Below are 18,640 nucleotides of genomic sequence, written 5' to 3'. Positions count from 1 at the left end.
GTGTGTGTGTGTGTGTGTGTGTGTGTGTGTGTGTGTGTGTGTGTGTGTGTGTGTGTGCGCGCGCGCGCGCGTGTCACACAAAATGATGCTCCACTTAGTGACACACTGCTGAGCTGCTCCCGTGACATGTATGACAGACAATCGCAGAGCTCGTCCAAACTGACATTTTACTCAGGGGGTGGGTGCATTATGAGCAGAAGATTGTTTCCTACAACTACTGAGGAAAAAATACTCAACTCATCTTTATTTATAGGTTTGTTTTGTGTGAGCGTGAGTGCTCCGGGGTTCTCCCGATAGTTTTGGTGTCGGATTTATATGCAGGGTACTGTAATCAACAATGATTACAGTACCCTGCATTTTTTAAGCTGCTAAGATTTGGACAGAAACTGTAGACAAGCAAAATTGTAATGCCAATGCTAGTGCTCAGGCAGTATCAAAGGTGTCCTGACTAGGAGACTATTATTAAAGACTAGGTCCACATGACAGATTGTTTTCTTTTTCCAAGCCACTGAGCTATCAATATGTTACTGAGGCTCTTGTTTAAAGTTGATAGGATGCCAGTATGTCGCTTCAAAGGAACACTCTGATGGTCTGAAAGCTAAAAATAGTTCACATCCCGGCCACTTCACAACTAGCGGCAGTTTGGTGAATACAAAAAGTAAATATTCTTCAAAAAGAGGTTTCAAGTTGTTTATTGACACCCTCAGCTGATAGTTACTGTCAAATTAAACAGAACACGAAGCGAATTGAATACATTTGAAGGAACCACATCGCTTCCACTCTGAATTCTAACATACACCTTTGGCACAGGGGCTAACAATTAGCATTTTTGTGGTGGTGTTTAGCTAGCAACAGCTACCTAAGCACAAACATATTGTCCAACACAAGTAGACAGATCATACAGCAATACTCACAGGCATACATTCAAGGTTTTACAGTGACATTGGCCTGATGGCTTTAACAAGATATAAGGACCAGAAAATGTAAGATGTTGAATATTAAATTCGATTTTATACTGGGGAAAAAAAAGTAACTACACAAGAGTAATATTTTCTTAAAGACTTAAATGATACAGTATAATGTTGCTACATATGTAATAATCACTGAACTTATCATATTATATCATATATATATATATATATATATATATATATAAATGCTAGTTCTGGCGGGACCCCCACCCCAAATAGACTTAATGTAGGACCCTGATATTTGCTATCCTCTGCAAAGAACGACTAATGTTACTGTCGTACTAAGGAGCCGATAGAGGAGCTGAGCCTCCAGGACAGTATATCGGTCTATGTGTATGTATATGTGTCTTATGCTGCCCTCAGGACACCATGGCGCCAGAATATGAGTACCGCTATTGAAGTGAGAAAATGTGACAAAAGCTGTAGAATTTTTTTCTAACTGTATTTTAATTATGTTAGTACTGTCTGTTTTATAAAGCATAATATTACAGAGTGATATTTTCTCATTAAGATTTTTGTTTTTTGGATGACAGTGGGGACAGAACGGCTTATTGGAATTTTGGAATCCTTTCATTTAAATTGGGAAGCGTGAGTTCAGATCGCAGTGTTGTGTGTCACAAGCATGGTCAAGGAACAGATTAAATTTGTATTTCAATGCACCACTGTGTTCAGTGCTGTTGGTTTCTGATTAAGGCAGTGATTGTTGTATGCTTTGAATGTGACACAATGCTGCACATTGATACGTGTCTTAAAGGCCAGTCCTGTTGTAGAAGAAGTGGCTTCAAATGAAATATGAGATGCGTAGGATTTATTCATCTTGACAATATGACCATAACCGCATTGTCACTGCGCTCGACATCGGGTTACATCAGCAATTTGGCTTCAGAATTCATTTTCAATTCATCATGTTGCAAATTGACTCCCACCAGGTGTTTCATTCATTTGAAAAAAAAAAGTACCACCCTGCTTTCCTTGTGCCAGCAAGTCAAAATGTGCACAATAACACATGCGCCCCCACACTGAAGCCGCTCAGCCCCCCCCCCAGCACCCCGCCCGCCCCACGCTGTCTGTCCTCAAATTAATCTCCGCTCGGCTGCTCCGTCATCTCTCCACCGCCTTCCTCTCTCCCTCTCGCATTCTCCCGTCTCGCTCTTTCATCTTTTCGATAGTGTTGGTGCCCCCCTCCCTTACGTCTTTCCCTCCGTCTGTCGATCTGACCCCCCCCCCTTCATCCACCCCTCCCTTGCTCCATCTCTTCCCGGCTTGGTACACACAATCCAGGGGATGCAGCCCTCGTACTCTAAACTCTTGTCTCTTGCCTGCCTCACATCTCTGAATCTCCCTCTCTTGTGATGTGTGTGTGTGTGTGTGTGTGTGTGTGTGTGTGTGTGTGTGTGTGTGTGTGTGTGTGTGTGTGTGTGTGTGTGTGTGTGTGTGTGTGTGTGTGTGTTGAACTGACATGTGGGCTGTAGCGGTTGCCTCTTGACTGCCTCCGTGTGTGTCCATGTGCGCGTGTGTGTGTGCTTGCATGTGTGTGTGTGTGTGTGTGTGTGTGTGTGTGTGTGTGTGTGTGTGTGTGTGTGTGCGCGTGTGTGTAAGTGGAGGCTCAGCTGCGCTCATGTTCACCTGCCAACACAGCCTCTGCTGCTAGCGACATGTTTCGACGCACAAAAAGGTAACGTGTCTGTTTTGTGTCTTGCTCTTGTTAGCATTTAGCTTGCTGCGTGAACTCTGCCTGTGTGTGTGTGTGTGTGTGTGTGTGTGTGTGTGTGTGTGTGTGTGTGTGTGTGTGTGTGTGCGTGTGTGTGTGTGTGTTTTATTTTCTGGTGATATTTCCATTGTCCCTGCCAGCTATCTTGCTGTCTCACAGTTGTCTCCATTTAGCTCGAGCGATATAGTGTGTGTGCGGGTGTGTGTTTTTGTCGTTTTAGCAGGCCCAGTTGCCTCTGTGTGATAAATATAACACGGAGATACAGACAACAACACTTCAGTTGCATCATGATGATCAAGCTTGTGCACGCGTGTGTTTGTGTGTGTCTATTTGAGTTTGAAATGAAGGACTAGGAGTGAACAATTAATCATATTCAAATCAAGATCATAATGTAGTAGATTGCAGTTGTCAAATTGCATAGGCTGTAATTTTTGTCGGAGGATGGTTGATTTCGGTCGGCCAGTAAGCTTTACTTTTTTTTTTTTTTAATTTACATCGTGTCTAGATAAGTTAAGTCTTTAAGTGCAGTCCACATGTTCACTTATTGTTTCATGAAACATGAAAAATTGAAGTGCTAAAGCCACAGATGTGTTTAAATTATTGTCATTTGATTTATGACTGAGTGACTTGTGTTTACGGCACACTTGTCTGGTAGAATTTTATCAAGTCAATGTTATCAAGTTGCCGCAATTAAGTTTGAAGACTGCAAGTGAAAATGTTTTGTCAGAAACAACTCGAATTGAAATAGATTAATAAAATGCTTTTCATGTTAATTTGTGGATCAATTGACCTTTGAAAAACCAAAACCTTCATGAATAATAAATCTGATCATTTATTGTAATAAAAATATACATTGTATTTTTTTAATAGTATTTTGGTATCTTTCCTTTTCTGCAAAATTTATCAACAGTAATCTGAAAAAAGCTTGAGGCAAGTGAAACGCACGTTGAAGAAAGTAGACACACTGGCAGACACCGAACAAGCTTGGCAATGGGCTGTGGTTTAGCTTCAAGGTCAAAGGTCACATTTTCTTGTGTTGATGGTCAAAAGGAGTGCCAGAGATGGGTAAACAGGTCAACAATGTGTCCCCACACAGATGGGAATACGATATGTGTTAGCGTTGGGTATTTTTAATGTTCTTCATGAGTGGCATGGCCAAAGGTGTGCTTGACTGTGTGTATGTGTTTGTGCGCTAGCATTTTGAAGTGAAGGCATTATTGGCAGCGTCCCGGGAGTGCTTGTGTAGTGGACAGCCAACAGCGAGCAGTGCAGTGCTGAGAGTGCTGTCTGCCTGGCACCAATCCTGGCATTTTCCTCTCCCCCGACACCACTCGCTATTTTCTTCCCCCTTCTCACTGTGCCTCTCCTGTTGTTGCCTCTCCTCCACTCGAGACTTTCAGTTCTGGCCCCTCAAGTCCGCCATCTGTCACCTATCTTTCTATTTCCTGGCCTCTCTAATAGATGATGTGTGTGCTAGCTCTGTTTGCTGTGCAATGGTAAACATCTCAAAGGGGATGTTATTTTTGATGACTCAAACCAGCTAGTATATTTGGAATGCCTGCACAATCTAAAGCACGGCACACGCATACAGATCGCATACAGATTTTTTTTTACCATCTTCACCAATTTCTTTTTTTTTTTTTTTGAGCGGCCTCACTCATGATGAGAATAAAATGAGCATGTTCACACTATGGGGCACTTGCTCAGCGGCTAGCAGCTCAGACTTTAGCTGCTGCTAAATGCTGGCAACAGGCGCCCTATAATAAATACATTGTCAGCTAATTCAAGACATAAATCAAAACTATCTCGAAAAATGTGGCATTTGTTGGTCTAGACGATTAATCGAAATGTAATCGACTTTTGAGGGTGGCACAGTCGTCCGCTGGTTAGCATGTCAACCTCAGAGGTGGAGGGTTCAATTCTGGCTCCGAACTTCTTGAGTATGCATGTTATCCCCAAAAACATGATTTTTTTTTTTTTTTTTTTTTTTTAAATACAGTCCTTAGGTGTACCTAAATTTGTGGCCATAGAGTGTGTAAAATAATAATGTTACTGTTAAGCTTTTCTGGTAAACACATCATGACGAAGACAAGAGAGAGTTAATGGAAAGATGGGCGACAGATGGTGGACTTCAGGGACGGATTTATGAAGGAGAGGCAACAACAATAGAAGCGTAGGGAGCAGGCTAAAGTAGGGGGGGGCGATAATGAGACACATTAAGGTAGTGGGAAAATAAGCAACAGAGACCTCTGCACATCTCATGTTGCTAAATAAAGGTTTTTATTGGCATATTTGAATATACGGTACTTGCTGACAATAATGGAAGAAAGATGAAATTATCGTTCAATTATTGCAAATCATTATGTGAGCGAGCAATAAATTCCAGACTGGTTTCATAGCTGCCAAGACGTTACAGAACTAGATCAAATTGTCTCGTCCCCCTGCTTGAAAGGGGGATTAACGCAGTCAATAGGGTTCACCGCCAGGCCATTGCAAATGTCTGCAAAAAAAAAAAAAAAAAAAACTCTCATCTGAATCAGTTTTATGGCTTCTTGGATATTTCAGTTCAGGCTAACTTTGCCATCCCTAAAGAGCGCAACAAGGATGTTTTCCTGGCTGGCGTTGGGGTAATGTGTGCACACTGCCAAACAGACTTGGTGAAAAGGAAGAAAATAAGAGCAAACAACACAAAGGAAGAGGGAGCATGAGAAGTAGCAAAAGACAAGAGTGAGGTCGGATAAAAGGCACTGCCGCAGGTGATGTCTCAGCCTACATTTAAGAGAAACCCACCGAGGTTAACCGTATCCAGGACGATAGCCTTTAAGTCACTCACTCTGTCTGCTTGTTTGGCTGAATCCTTCCTGTGTCCGTCTTCTTGCCATTTGAAGTTGCTTTGTTTGTTGACACCATATCAAAAGCAGATGCCTATCAAGTGGTATAAAAAAAAAGATTCCTGACCATACTTCAATGTGCTTCAAGTGATATTGTTTGAACTCAGTGATAAAAAGAACAATGACATTAGCTGGCCAGTTGGTGCGCCAAGCCGCAATTTCTTCTTTTTCTGATGCTCCTAATGTGACTATAAAAAGTATTTAATCAGAAAAAAAATATTTAAAACACAGGACAAAAATGTATTACAATATTTTGTATTGTTAGGTGTTATTTTTTTTTTCCATCTGGGAAACGGTGTTGCCGCTTGTGGAGTTACTTACATGTAATTGGGGCGCCCATGGTGTCACTTGAAGTGTACATGGAAATAGACAGCGGATATTGTCATTCAATCGGAATTGGGCACTTGGACCTACAGTGTAAATCCCGCCTTTAGCTCACGCCTTTCCACTACATGTTTTTGTAGCAATTTAAACATTTTATCATAGTATATTTCAGTGAAAGTATTTTTGGGCCATTTCTGTGTACTTTAAGGCCATTGATTTGTTTGTTTGTGAAGTTATCATGCTGCTGACCACATTGTTATGACTCATTTTTATTGACTGTCTGAAGTTTAACAATGTAGTACCGGTACTTGGATTTTTTATTTTTTATTTTTTTTTCTCTGTAGAATGTCCCCGGACAAGCGTCCGTACATCTCGACGGTTTGTCGCACCTAATGCATATGTCCTATGTTATACATCATTCTCATTGGCATGCAAATTACATTAGGATGGTGTACAGTATATTGCATGGCCGCTCTCTTAAATAAAGCAGCTGCATCGATGTAACCAAGGACATGGAAACTTGTTTCCATCCTCGGGTCCTGTTGTTTGTACCATGACAGCACCATCTGTTGATGGCTGGTGTTCGGGTTGACCCAAACCACATCACACACGGTGTTTCTCTTTTGATAGTTTCACACACAGACATACGCAATACAAATGCTCCTGTCAGCCGGTACACTTAATTATCCGCCGATGTGGGATTTGGACAAGTTGTTATTTTTCACTTTCTGTGTTTGATTATTGCTTGTCAGTTTTTTTTTCCATTACTTGCTAAGTAAACAAACTGGAATTCTCTTCAGAATGATATACTCGCACCAGAAATGATCATTTTTATGTTTATAAAAGCCTTTCTTTTTTTTTTCTCTCGCTCTCTTTTTTTTTCATTTGAACATGTTCTTAACCAAATAGATGAATAGAGGATTTCATGAGGAAACTGTTGCCACAGCTGTGGATGTTGCACATTAGGTAAAGACTGATTGGTGACCAGCCGTTTAGTCAAGAGCGTCGCAAAAGGGGTACCATGTCATGATTTTAATTTCCGCCCTACTTCCCAAACCTGTAAACACGCACTCAGGCAGGGAGAGAGAAAAAGAGAGAAGTCACCTGACAGGAAGTGCGTCTCGGTGGATCGATGGCTGAACGGTCAGGAAATGTGGAGTGTCCTCTGTGCCCTATGACTCAGCAGACGATCATCTTAGTGACTAGACTATTTCCATTTCCTCTCAGGGACCAATGTTAATCCACTTTCAATTTGTCCGTTAGGTCCAGTCACATTTTTAGTTTACGATATTTTCACTTTGATTTCCTCTTTCGAAAGTGCATAAACATGACTCACATCTGGAATTATGAATCTCCATTAGGGAGTGGCAATATGTCCTTAAAATAAAATATCCTTTTTTTTTTCCCCGCAAAACTCTTAATTAGTAATTTGAATCAATCCTCCCTGCTTTCACTAAAAAAAAAAAAAAAAAAAGGAAATGTTTAAAACACATTTTTGCTTTATTTCTCCTGATGCCAAACGAGCTTTGAAAAAGTTCATTTCCAAAAAGTATTAATTTAGCAATACTTCTAACATATTTTTATTTAATCTCTCTTTTCACAATAACATGAAAATAAGTACATGTGACACCTTGAGATACGATTGGCCTGACTTAGGAGCTTTTCCAGATACCAGCCATCATTCGACCCATTTTTCTTTTTAGGGTGGGGGTAGGGGGGAGGGGGTTGGTTTGGCTTGTGATCGCAAACTTGAGGTACGAGCACTGTATGACGGAAGTGACCTCAACTCCACAATAAGAAACACTTTGGCTTACAATGAACAATTTTTCAAAAAAAGAGGCCTTCAGATGTTTGATGCCACTCCCACTTGAAGTTTACTGTCTGAGAATTTAAAACAATCGCATAGCTAAAACTTTTGTCTGCTAGCTTACTGCTAATGACAACACATAACGGCAAATGGATATGTAGGCTTTTGAACAACTGTTATTTGAACACAAACAGCACAGCAACACATTTCGACATTTGCTATAACTGCTCACGGTCATATATTCTTTATCCTTTGCAAGGAGCTGAGATGAGCTGTTCATCCGGCTGTCTCTTATATTTGCCTCCGGGTGGCCAAGTCAGGTATCATCACATTGGCCATTTATTTGACGCCAAAACAAATTACGTTGAGTTCTGTTTACATATGTCATGATGATACATTTTGTGTACATGCTATTTTAACTATTTATTTTATTGGAGCTAAGTCGTAATTTGCGGCTCTCAATGGGAGCAAATTAATTCAAGCACAGCTTCTTTTCGAGGAGAGTCCACTATTCGAGGAAATAGTGGAATCATTTTGGGTCAGTTAATACGAGTGCGTTTTTTTTTTAATTCTTTATTTTTTCAGCTCCCATTTTACATTCACAGTCACGTCTGTAGAAGAGACCAGTGGCCCTGCGCCAGCTCAGTGCCTGCAGGGGGGATAATTGGTCGTCAAAGCTTCTGTGCAAATCATTACCGCAGACTTAATCGTTGACCTTCCTACCGCACGTTTGCCGTAGCATTAACCTGGCCGCTGACGGTCATGGATTGGGGGCAGTGAGTCACAATTAAGGCCATCACACCATTGTGTGTTTGTTTGTGTTGTTTTTGCTTTCTCTCCTATGCCAGTCACTCACCGTTACTGTACAGAGCTATAGTTTCAAAGGAACTGACTGATTCATTATTTTGGCTTTTACTGATTTCACGACACTAGTGAGGATAAGTGTTTTGGAAAACGGATGGATGGATGATTTAATGATTTCAACCTCAGAGATTGGAGAGCCCACCCCAGAGTCCCCAGACTCTGCTTCCTCAAAGGAAGGCGTGTCGGTGGAGTTGAGGAGATCTTCGAAATTTTCAAATTGCTTCACTTAGATTTCTTATTAGTTACTGTACATTCACAATCTTTTACTTATTCACCACCTCACTCGAATCCCAATTTGTCAAATTTAACATACATGCCAGTGCCATAACACTGCCTCCGCCATGTTTGACATATGATGTGGTATGCCTTGGATCATGAGCCGTTCCATTCTGTGCCTTTTCTCTTCCTCTCAGTCTCACACAAGTACCGGTAGCTCTTTTTTTCATATAATTGTATAGTTGGTGTAAGGAACAGTTTTTCAAGTCTGACATTGTGTAACGCGGACTCAGTGGCAGCCCACAACCGCCCCACACAATGGCTGCATGCGTAGTTGGCCACGATCAATCGCACTCCATCTCCCTGACAGCACCAGTGGCCACAGCACTAGTCTTCTGTCACACAAACACACTGAGCCCACATGATGGATTGCACAATGGATTATGATGAATTATACAACTGGCAAGCACATAAGACAAACACACGCAGACTTTGTTGTCCCAGCACACTCGCGGTGTTGTCATTGTGGGATGAGATCACATTTTGAAATTCAGTCTGGTGATTTCTATTTCTCGTTGTTGTGAAGACATACGAGAGCGTTTGCCTTCTCGGGGTTCAATTTGAAATATGCTGCCACGGTTTCACGCTTCCCCTGCCGTCACCTCTTCCTCCTTCCTGAGGCATTGTTCCTCATCTTCCGTCTCGGTCAATTAATTGCACATCAAGAAAATGTGTTGTTCATTAACCTCATTTGATTTGAATTTGTTCGAATAATGTCAAGGTGGAAGGTCTTTTGTTTTGATTGAAACTGTTTTCAAGTCTCACTTTAAATGTGTACGGATTCCCCCACACTGTTAAAACAAGTAAACACTTTGCCTTAACTTTGACATCAATGATGGACACACATGGTCTGACTGGATATCTGTGGAACATAGTGTAAAACGTATCTTTCACAGATTGGCGAAAAACTTATTGTAGGGTCATAATGGTGGCATTATGTACTCAGCGTGAAGTTTGACAAAAATAAATCTTCACTTGTGCACGTTGGAATGAGTCACGGCTACTTGTTGATTCCTGTGCGGGTCTCCCGTAGACAAGATGATTGATGAATCAGCAGTCAAGACTACACAAGAGCCTGACTGGACTGTGCTCCAGTGATTCAGCCTTTCAATGTCAGCAAATGTAAATGCGCATTTACGAGATGTGAAGGTGAAGTATGGAGTGGAATGAAAAATAATTGTGTTTGTATGGACAGCAATAAAGGGAAGTTGCCTCATGTTTTTGTCTTTCTCTCCATCCTCTCCTTCCTCTCTCCTCCTCTTGAGCCACTGACAGTGCATCCAGCTCTCCATCGAGAGCTAATGCATTTCTCCTAAATATTTCAATATGCCGCTCCTCCGTTCTGCAAGTCTGAACACGTGCTCCCTTGGCCAGAGCCACAGAGGCGTACTGACACCGATAAAATCCCACTCTGGTTTTTTGGTGTCTCGCTGTGCTACAGCAAACAAGGCTCCGAAAGAAAGAGAGATAAGGGAGGAGAACGTGTGGGAGGGCTTCCAGACAGTGGGGTATAGATTACAAAGATACAGACTTTGCTTCTCGTTTGAGATATATGAAGAAATGTGTGGTTTCTTTTCTTGCACTAGTCAAACAACTGGAACAGGCCGATGCATTCATCAAGTTTCAGTTGAGTCACTGAACAAATGAGATGCTAAAGCCAGACATGAATTTTTCCCTGTTACACGTGGTTATAGAGCCACCAAGCTTATCGAAATAAAAAACTGCATCGGACAGTGGTCCAGTCGGGAGCAAAAAGTCTTTATTCCCTTGAACATTTATTATACAAGATAAGGGTAAAGGTCTTCTGGCCTCAATTGATTAATCAATAAAAGTATGCATGAGTAACGTCAGTACAAAGAAGAGTTGTAATAGTTTGGGATTTTTCTTTTTTTTTTTGGTCAAGCCAAATTTATTTGTATAGTTCTCCATCACAAAAGAGTCTCAAAAGAGGCTTCACATGTTGCCCACAGTTGACAAATATGAAGACCTCCCCCTGTTCTTAACCCAACAAAGAGTCAAGGAAAAACTGAGAAAAAAAATCTGGGGGGGAAAAACAAACCTTGAGAAGGGGCCGCAGATGGGGGAGAATCCCCCTTCCAGCCCTAGTGGGCAACATTTAACACAATTTGCTGCAATAAAGTGTTAGAAATAGTGTAAGAGCCCATTTAGTAAGATGAAGTGCTGCAGGAAGTCGTAGTTACAACTGTAGTTAGTTTTTAGCTCAATTTGACTTTAATTTTTGTTTTTTTTATTCTTTTAGTTTTAATTAGTTTTGAGAATGGTTTTGTTAGTTTTCATTAGGTTTTTTTAATTAAATTTTTTGTAAATGCTTCATTTTAGGATAGTTTTTATTAGCTTGCCCTATGATTACAATCCAGCTCACTCGCTAGCCTAATAAGGACAAGCGCTACAGAAAATGGATGGCAGGGCTGGAATATTACACACCTTAATGTTTCCTTTTACTCTAATTATAGGCTGTAAATCATGGTAAAAGCGGATATAATGTGGTTCATTTTTCAATAACATCATGTTATGTTTTCACATGAGCACGCGTGTAAGTACTGTATGCTCATGCGAATTGATTTGAACACAAACACAAGAGTCACAGCAGTTAGTGAGTGATGCATTTGTGGTTGTGTTGCAGTTGCCGAACGAGTAACCGGAAAAGCCTCATCCTGACCAGTACATCGCCGACCCTGCCCAGGCCTCACTCCCCACTGCCTGGACACATCGGTCAGTATAGAAAATAATACGCTTGTGAATTACCATCATGTTGACGTTTCATGCTATGCAAAAAAGTAGTCCATCTTCTTCGGTCGCCATAGCAACGGTATTTTCTTTGTAACAAGCCATTACTTAGATTTTTATTTATTATTTTTTAGAGGCTATTACTGCAATCTTTTGCCGTAACAAATCAGCACAAAAACTTGATATTTACCACGCATCTTCTTTGGGATCATAATCTGCCAAAATGCACATTTTATCGACTCCACAAGCAGCAATGACAACTTTTACTTCCCTCATCAAGTTTGTTAATATGATGACTTAATGTCTATTTACTTTGGTTGAAAATGTCTCCAAAAATCTCCCCAACTCACATGATATTCATCATATATTCACAATTTTATTCCCACTTTGAATGTGGGAAACCAAAATATTAGACGGCGCTCCCCAGTTGATACAGCTCTTCTTGTTGTCGTTTTCTGTATGTCACTAGGAAGCAGCCCGTTGGACAGCCCACGCAACTTCTCACCTAGTGGTCCCGCCCACTTCTCTTTTGCCTCTTCAAGAAGGTTTGCATCTCTTTTTATTGGGAAGGTCTAACGCTGTGAAATTGTGGATGGGATTAATTTCACATGCACAGTGAAACAGGAGGTGATAATACACACATGCAAAGGGGGACTGGTCCTCGACTGTGTGTGTGTGTGCGTGCGTGCGTGTGTGTGTGCTACTTAAACTGATAACAAAAATGACTCTCCAGCGCATGATGGCATTTTTGCCGCTTCTTTTTCTTTGTCTCCCTCAGGCCTGATGGTCGTCGATGGTCACTGGCTTCGCTTCCATCCTCAGGATATGGCACCAATACACCCAGTTCAACGGTAAGAGTTACTCAAAGGGGCTTAAAAGAGCACACTTGACACTTATGTTTGAGATTATGCCAAGTGAGCAGCATGGCTGTTTGTATATACACAGTGATCCCTCGCAATTTATTTATTTATTTATTTTTAATTAAGTCCGCAAAAAGTCTGCAAACGGTCCGCGAGAAGCAGCGAATGTCAGCAAAACAACAGCGACTCACATAGAGCAACATATACAGTCCTACATGTATGTGTTTACTGTATTTTGTTATTCATACACTAACCTAATTTATCCATGTTTAAATCTATTAGTATACAGCATTAAGTAATGTTAATTACGACAAAATTTACTTCTACATGCATGTATACCATTAAATTTGGCCTTCTAAATATTTTTTCTACTCATACACATGTATATGTACCTATACGGGGGGGCAGGGGGTGGGGTCGCTACTTCGCAGATTTTCGTTTATCGCGGGTGGTTTTGGTCCCCGTTAACCGCAATAAACGAGGGATTACTGTACAGCATGTCCAATGCAATTGAGTAGCAACCAGCCCAAGGTGCAGCCCGCCTTTCACTGTCAGCCGGGATAGTCTCCAGCACAACCGTGACATGAGTGAGGATAAGTGGAATAGAAATTGGATGGATGAATCAGAACTTTTTTTTCTGAAAGTGTAATACTCAGTTCAAAATTAGCCGTTGTCGTTATGTCTGTGAAAACTCACCCATCTGCACAAGACATAATGTGAAGTTTGCAAGCTGAGCTAGGATCGCTCGTGACCTGAGCCCTGAGTACTTGTGATGTCATTTTCATTGGACAGCAAGTGACAATATGAATTTTTGAAGGTGTTATTTGTACATGAAATATCATGAAGTATCTAATTCATTGTAGACAAAATATAAACTTTTTTGTTGCTGAAAATTGCGAAATGATTAAAGTATCCTTTTAACGCTTTTAGATGTTGTGCTTTTAGTTCTGTGAAGCACATTGAGTTGCCCGGTGTTTGAAATGTGCTGTATAATTAAAGTTGCCTTACCTTGCATTGCCTTGGGTTGCTGCCTATCCTAGCTGAGTTAACAAAGCAAGAAAAAAGACAAAATACATTTTAATTATTTAGTTTCAGGGGGGGAATGGCTAAATGAATGCAACAAATAAGACATGGCTCTTGATGCTCGGTTGGCCCAAATAACGAATGCAGCTGGCTGTGCTTGGCCTGTGTGCCATAATTTGCTCACCCATGCCTTCGAGTGCCTTTTTCCTTCTGGCAAACTGTATTTTATTTCAGCATCTGTTAAACATAATTTGTGTCCTGTGCATGAACATTTATCTCCTCTAAAGACATTTGCGTGTTGTATACATTTTCATGTGTGAAATCACTTGCCGTTATGTCGTTCATCTCGTCGTGCTCTGAAGTTGCCTGTTCCGCTTGTTTCTTTTCGCTTTGAAAGCATTTCACGCTCCACAAGCCTCTGAGCGGCATGCGCGCACACAAAAACACAGAAGAGCATGCAAAAACTTAAAAATACCTTATCAGTTGCCAAGAAATGATTGACCTGATTTGTCTGCGCGCGTTCACTCGGTCATCTTGGAAAAGAAAAAGAAAGCAAAAAAAAAAAAAAAAAAAAAGCGGGGCAGAGATAATTGAAATGAATTGTGCCTCGCAGTCACAACGTGTTCCAATAAATTTCCCTACACCTCACTGTGTTCCCTCTGGCGTGGATAGTTAATGAGGAGGGGTGGGTGGCACAGAGGTGATTAGAAGATCACTTTGGCAGACATGTTATGAGCTGTTGTGTAGCGTTATGCTAACTGAAAATCTGCTGTTGCCTTGGCATCTTTTGACTGTTTTGTTTTTTTTTTTTGTTTTTTTTGTGTGTGTGTGTGTGTGTGTGTGTGTGTGTGTGTGTGTCATCACAGTGCTGTATAAACTGCTACTTAGATTGTAGCTCCCGTTTCACTCATCATGCAGTCGATACATGTTCCTCTCCACTTCCTGCTTCATTCCTTCTTGCCTATTGGAGCCATTACTAGCCTGGTTAGCCACAGCCTCAGCCCTGCATATTGATGAGAGCAGATGAAAGGTGTGCACGCTCGTGTGGGGAGAATTCATACGTCTTCTTTAAATGCATGCATAAATTCTTCTGAAACGGGAAGTAGCGGTGCATGTAGCGTAAATAAGAACCTCTTTGAAAACTGCCACTTTTAACCTTCTCCTTGGTAAATATGAAAAGGATCTGCTGTATATTTTTCTCCTATAAATCCAGGCAGGGCAGCACAGCAGATTAGTGGGTTGTCTTCGTCACAGTTCTGAGGATGAGGGTTTGAATTTCTGTTTCTGTGGAATTTGCATGTTCTCCCTGAGCTTATGAGGTTTTCTCAGGGTGCTCTGGCATCGGTGTTCGGTTCACTGAATACTCTTAATTTTCTTGGGATGTGAACATGAGTGTAAATGCTTGTTTGTGTCAATGTGCCCTGTGATTGGCTGACCGTCTGTCCAAGGCATACCCTGTATTAGAGATAATTCATGGATGGATAATTTAATTTTGAATATAGCATAGCAGACCTATTCTTTTAAATAATAGTTCATTACAAAATAAAATAACATAATAAATGCAATGCAGGCAATATGGGTTCAGTTCCCCCACAGTGACGGTGTGATTGTGAAAGTGAATAGTTGTCTGTCTCTATACGTGCCGTGTGACTGCCTAGCGACCAGTCTGGGGTGTAGTCGGCCTTTTGCCTAAAGCCAGCTGGGTTAGGGTCCAACTCCCCACAACCCGGAACAGGAAATGAATGGATGGATGTTTATATGGTCTGGAGCCTATCCCAGCTGACTTGGAGCAAGAGACGGTGTACACACTGGACTGGTCACCAGTCAATCACAGGGCACATATAAATCCATCGGCACTCACATTCCCACCTATGGGATGTTTAGCGTCATCAAGGATTCTCACATGTATGTTTTTAGAATGTGGGAGGTAAATTAGGGTACCCGTAAACTCTGCACAGGAGTTAGATTTCAACCAAGGATCTCTCGACTGTGATGCAGATGTGCTCAAACCGAAGGTGGACGTCTTGCCCCATTTTGACTTGAAGTTACCAAAGAAATCAAATTTGCACGATTTCCAGGTAGTCATTCTAAATGGCGCCAAGTGATGTTTTGTGTTGGGGCGCTCTGATGTAGGCACTGCACTGTGGAATCGTTTGAAGATGAAGGTTGAAATGAGGATGAAAGATATGGAGGCACATTCGTACTGTGTGTGGTTGCTTTCTTAAGGACCCTGTGGCGTTTTCCTCTATATGTCCATCTGATCTGGGAAATTTCTGTGACCGGATTTCCTGCATCCCTTGTCATTATTGCACTCTTCAGCATCCAAGTGGCTGAGAGCAGTTTCCTTAACAGCAGAAATCATTGTGTGGTCAATGCCAAGCATGACATCCCATTGGGAGGCGCGTTCATTCATTCTCCTATTGATCCAGGTTGGCGTTTTCCCCGCTGAGCTGGCAGAAAAGCCTCTCTCAACCCCTCCGAAAGGCAGCAGGCCACTTTTATTGTATGAGGCTGTTTCATTCCTTGCAGAGTTTTAACCTTTATGTTCGTCTACTCTTCTGCCCTTCTTGATATTTTCTCTGTTCCTTCACCGCTCTCTATACCACCTTGTGTTCATGTTTTTTTTTTTTTTTGCACCCACTCACATGATGATACACTGTGTGCTTTCCTTTCCTCCTCCTCCTCGCTTCGCCGCTCCCTCATTCACATCAATTATTAGCCGCTTCACCGGCATCAAAGGAGAAAAGAAAATCAAAAGATAAAACAAAGTCATTCTCTCTCTTCTTGGCCCCGCTGGTTCCTTTCCAGTCGTCCAGCTCGTCCCAGGAACGTCTGCACCAGCTGCCCTTCCAGCCCACCATGGACGAGCTGCACTTCCTGTCCAAGCACTTTGGCAGCACCGAGAGCATCACGGATGATGACGGGGGCCGCCGCTCGCCGCACGTCCGTCCTCGCTCTCGGAGCCTCAGGTGAAACCTCCGCCAAGGAAAATAAAAACATGTCCAAAATGTCCCGTTTCATTGAAAAATCATGAGGAATGGATGATATTCCACCTCGCACCTCTAGGTGTCAGTAATTCTCTCTCTGCTGAATCAGTGGCTCATTGCTTTCTCCAGTAAAAGCTGAACGCAATGGCAAAAAATACAAATGAATTCCTCTGTTTCCAACTTCATCCAGATCTGCACCAGTGTTTCACAGGTGCTTCCTTGGCCCATGCACAGCCCCTCTCCACAAATTTGTGCACTTAGTGTTACGACTGGCCCGAACTGGTGGCGTGATGAGAAATCGGTCCGATCACTGGATTTTCAGATGATCGTGTCAACTGAAAAAATTGAACCACTGGTGACTTATGACCATAAACTGTAAAAGGTTTTGGATCGAGACTAAGTATCTTCAGAAACTCTAAATCAACTGACTTTGACTGGGGTTTGAGTGCAAAAAAAATGTGATTGGGTCTTCCCTTTAGATTTCTGTCAAACTCCATCCATCTATTTTCTGAACAGTGTATATACTATGAATCCAGAATTGTTATAACACTAAAATGCTTGAAATTAAAAAATATATATATATTAGACATGGCTTTGGTCTGAGCACAAAAATATGAATAGTTGAGTTTTCACCTGACTAACCCAGGATAGGCTCCCCCGAAATTCATAAATCGGCAAATACCAAAATAAATGGCAACACAGTGCGATTGCACAAAAATTATTTTGTAAAACCAAGAGCAGTAATGCCAAATATGATAAAGAAAGAGTTTAGAATTATGATCCATCACAGTGTATTGCAACGAAGCACTACACATACCCCTCAATGGCTTTGAGCGGCACTGGTGATGGCATCTGTGCAATTTGATCGGATGCTATTTTAGTCCTTCTAAGGGAGGTAAATGTACTTTGAAATCATTACCAAGTCATTTTTGAATTATAATCACCTTCTGACAAGAAAACACAACTGACTGAAATCGTTCTATTGCAAAGTTCAAACGCAAATGGGTGTTTTTAAGAGTATTAACTCAAATAACAGCAAGTACCGTGTCATTTTCTAAATGTGGGATGTGTGCATATAAACCATTACTTTACACTATGTATTATCTTATGATGATGATGATGATGATGATGCACTACTGTCATGGTACCAGCACTGAGTGGCAGACTGTAATTTGGGATTAATTAAAAGTTAATAATCAGGGAGGTTAAATTACCGCGGAATGTCAACGTGTCCATGCCAATCCAGTCCAAGTGATGCTGATGATTTTGCAAGCGTCATATACGGGTTGCGTGGCGGGCTACATTCAAACACACAAAATTTGACTCGTCCATGAAATACAGATAAATATGCGGCACTGAAAATTGTGAAAGAGTGGCCACCAGTTTCCTGTATCTTGATCTGCCCGCAGATTCATTTTACTACCCTATCGAGAGGTGATACATACGCTCAATATACTGTATATGTAGGCAGTTGCGAGTGACAATAACAGCAAAAAAAAAAAAAAATCTTTATCGCAGCAGGTTGAAAGGACACACACTGCGAGTGCTGTCAAGGAGCCCGCAAAACTACCAGGCCAATTTCTGTGACACATAATGGAGCAAAAAAACAAAACCTTTCTTATGCTTCTTGTGATGTGTGTATCTTGCGCCCTGCGTTTTGAGAGAGCAGCACCTCCTTTCTTTCCAGGGGTACGAGGCTCACGCTCCCTGCGTGCACACCCCAAAAATATTCTCCCAGTACCTAAAGAACATCACTACTTATCAACTCTCAGCCGGCCTATTAATCCGCTCAGCAGATCCTATTTTAGATAATACTCCAGCATGTGTGCGGGCTTTTCCACAGCGCCACCCCCATTGTGTACCTTGACATGCCTCATTGTTACTATTCACATCACGTCCATCTGCCAGGTTTGTCTATAGCGTGTTTGCTCACAAGACATCTTTTCATCATCATATGCTCTCTCATACCACTCAGTGTGCCATTGTAGTGTCCGTATAAATTGAAAAAAGGAATTATATGAATGTTATGAGCCCTCTTTCAATGCAAGTCTCTCAAAGATGTGAATGTTTTTTTTTCTCAAGTGGGGAGGGGGGAGGGGGGAACAAGAGTTCCACTATGCTTCCAACTGCATATTTTACTCGCTCTTTGATTTTCTCATTGAGCGATGTGTTTTAACA

General features: G+C 41.5%; 1 protein-coding gene across 4 annotated transcripts in view; it reads left to right on the top strand.

The window, feature by feature from the left end:
• The window catches only part of LOC109511419 (microtubule-associated serine/threonine-protein kinase 1-like), a 46,256-nt gene extending 29,501 nt beyond the window's left edge, over positions 1–16,755 (top strand). For 2 of the 4 annotated variants that reach the window (XM_019862506.1, XM_019862505.1), the window contains 4 exons: positions 11,489–11,577; positions 12,062–12,137; positions 12,371–12,443; positions 16,284–16,754. In XM_019862506.1, coding sequence (XP_019718065.1) covers positions 11,489–11,577; positions 12,062–12,137; positions 12,371–12,443; positions 16,284–16,448 — 403 coding nt within the window. In that variant the 3' untranslated portion in view covers positions 16,449–16,754. Of the gene's footprint in view, positions 1–2,402; positions 2,647–11,488; positions 11,578–12,061; positions 12,138–12,370; positions 12,444–16,283 lie in introns of those variants that run through there. The other 2 variants (XM_019862509.1, XM_019862507.1) reach the window with 2 other exon arrangements.
• Positions 16,756–18,640: the final 1,885 nt, after the last annotated feature.

This window comes from Hippocampus comes, unplaced genomic scaffold (assembly GCF_001891065.2).
Source record: "Hippocampus comes isolate QL1 unplaced genomic scaffold, H_comes_QL1_v1.1 scaffold7, whole genome shotgun sequence".
NCBI lineage: Eukaryota > Metazoa > Chordata > Actinopteri > Syngnathiformes > Syngnathidae > Hippocampus > Hippocampus comes.
This window is presented reverse-complemented; position numbering and strand designations above follow the sequence as displayed.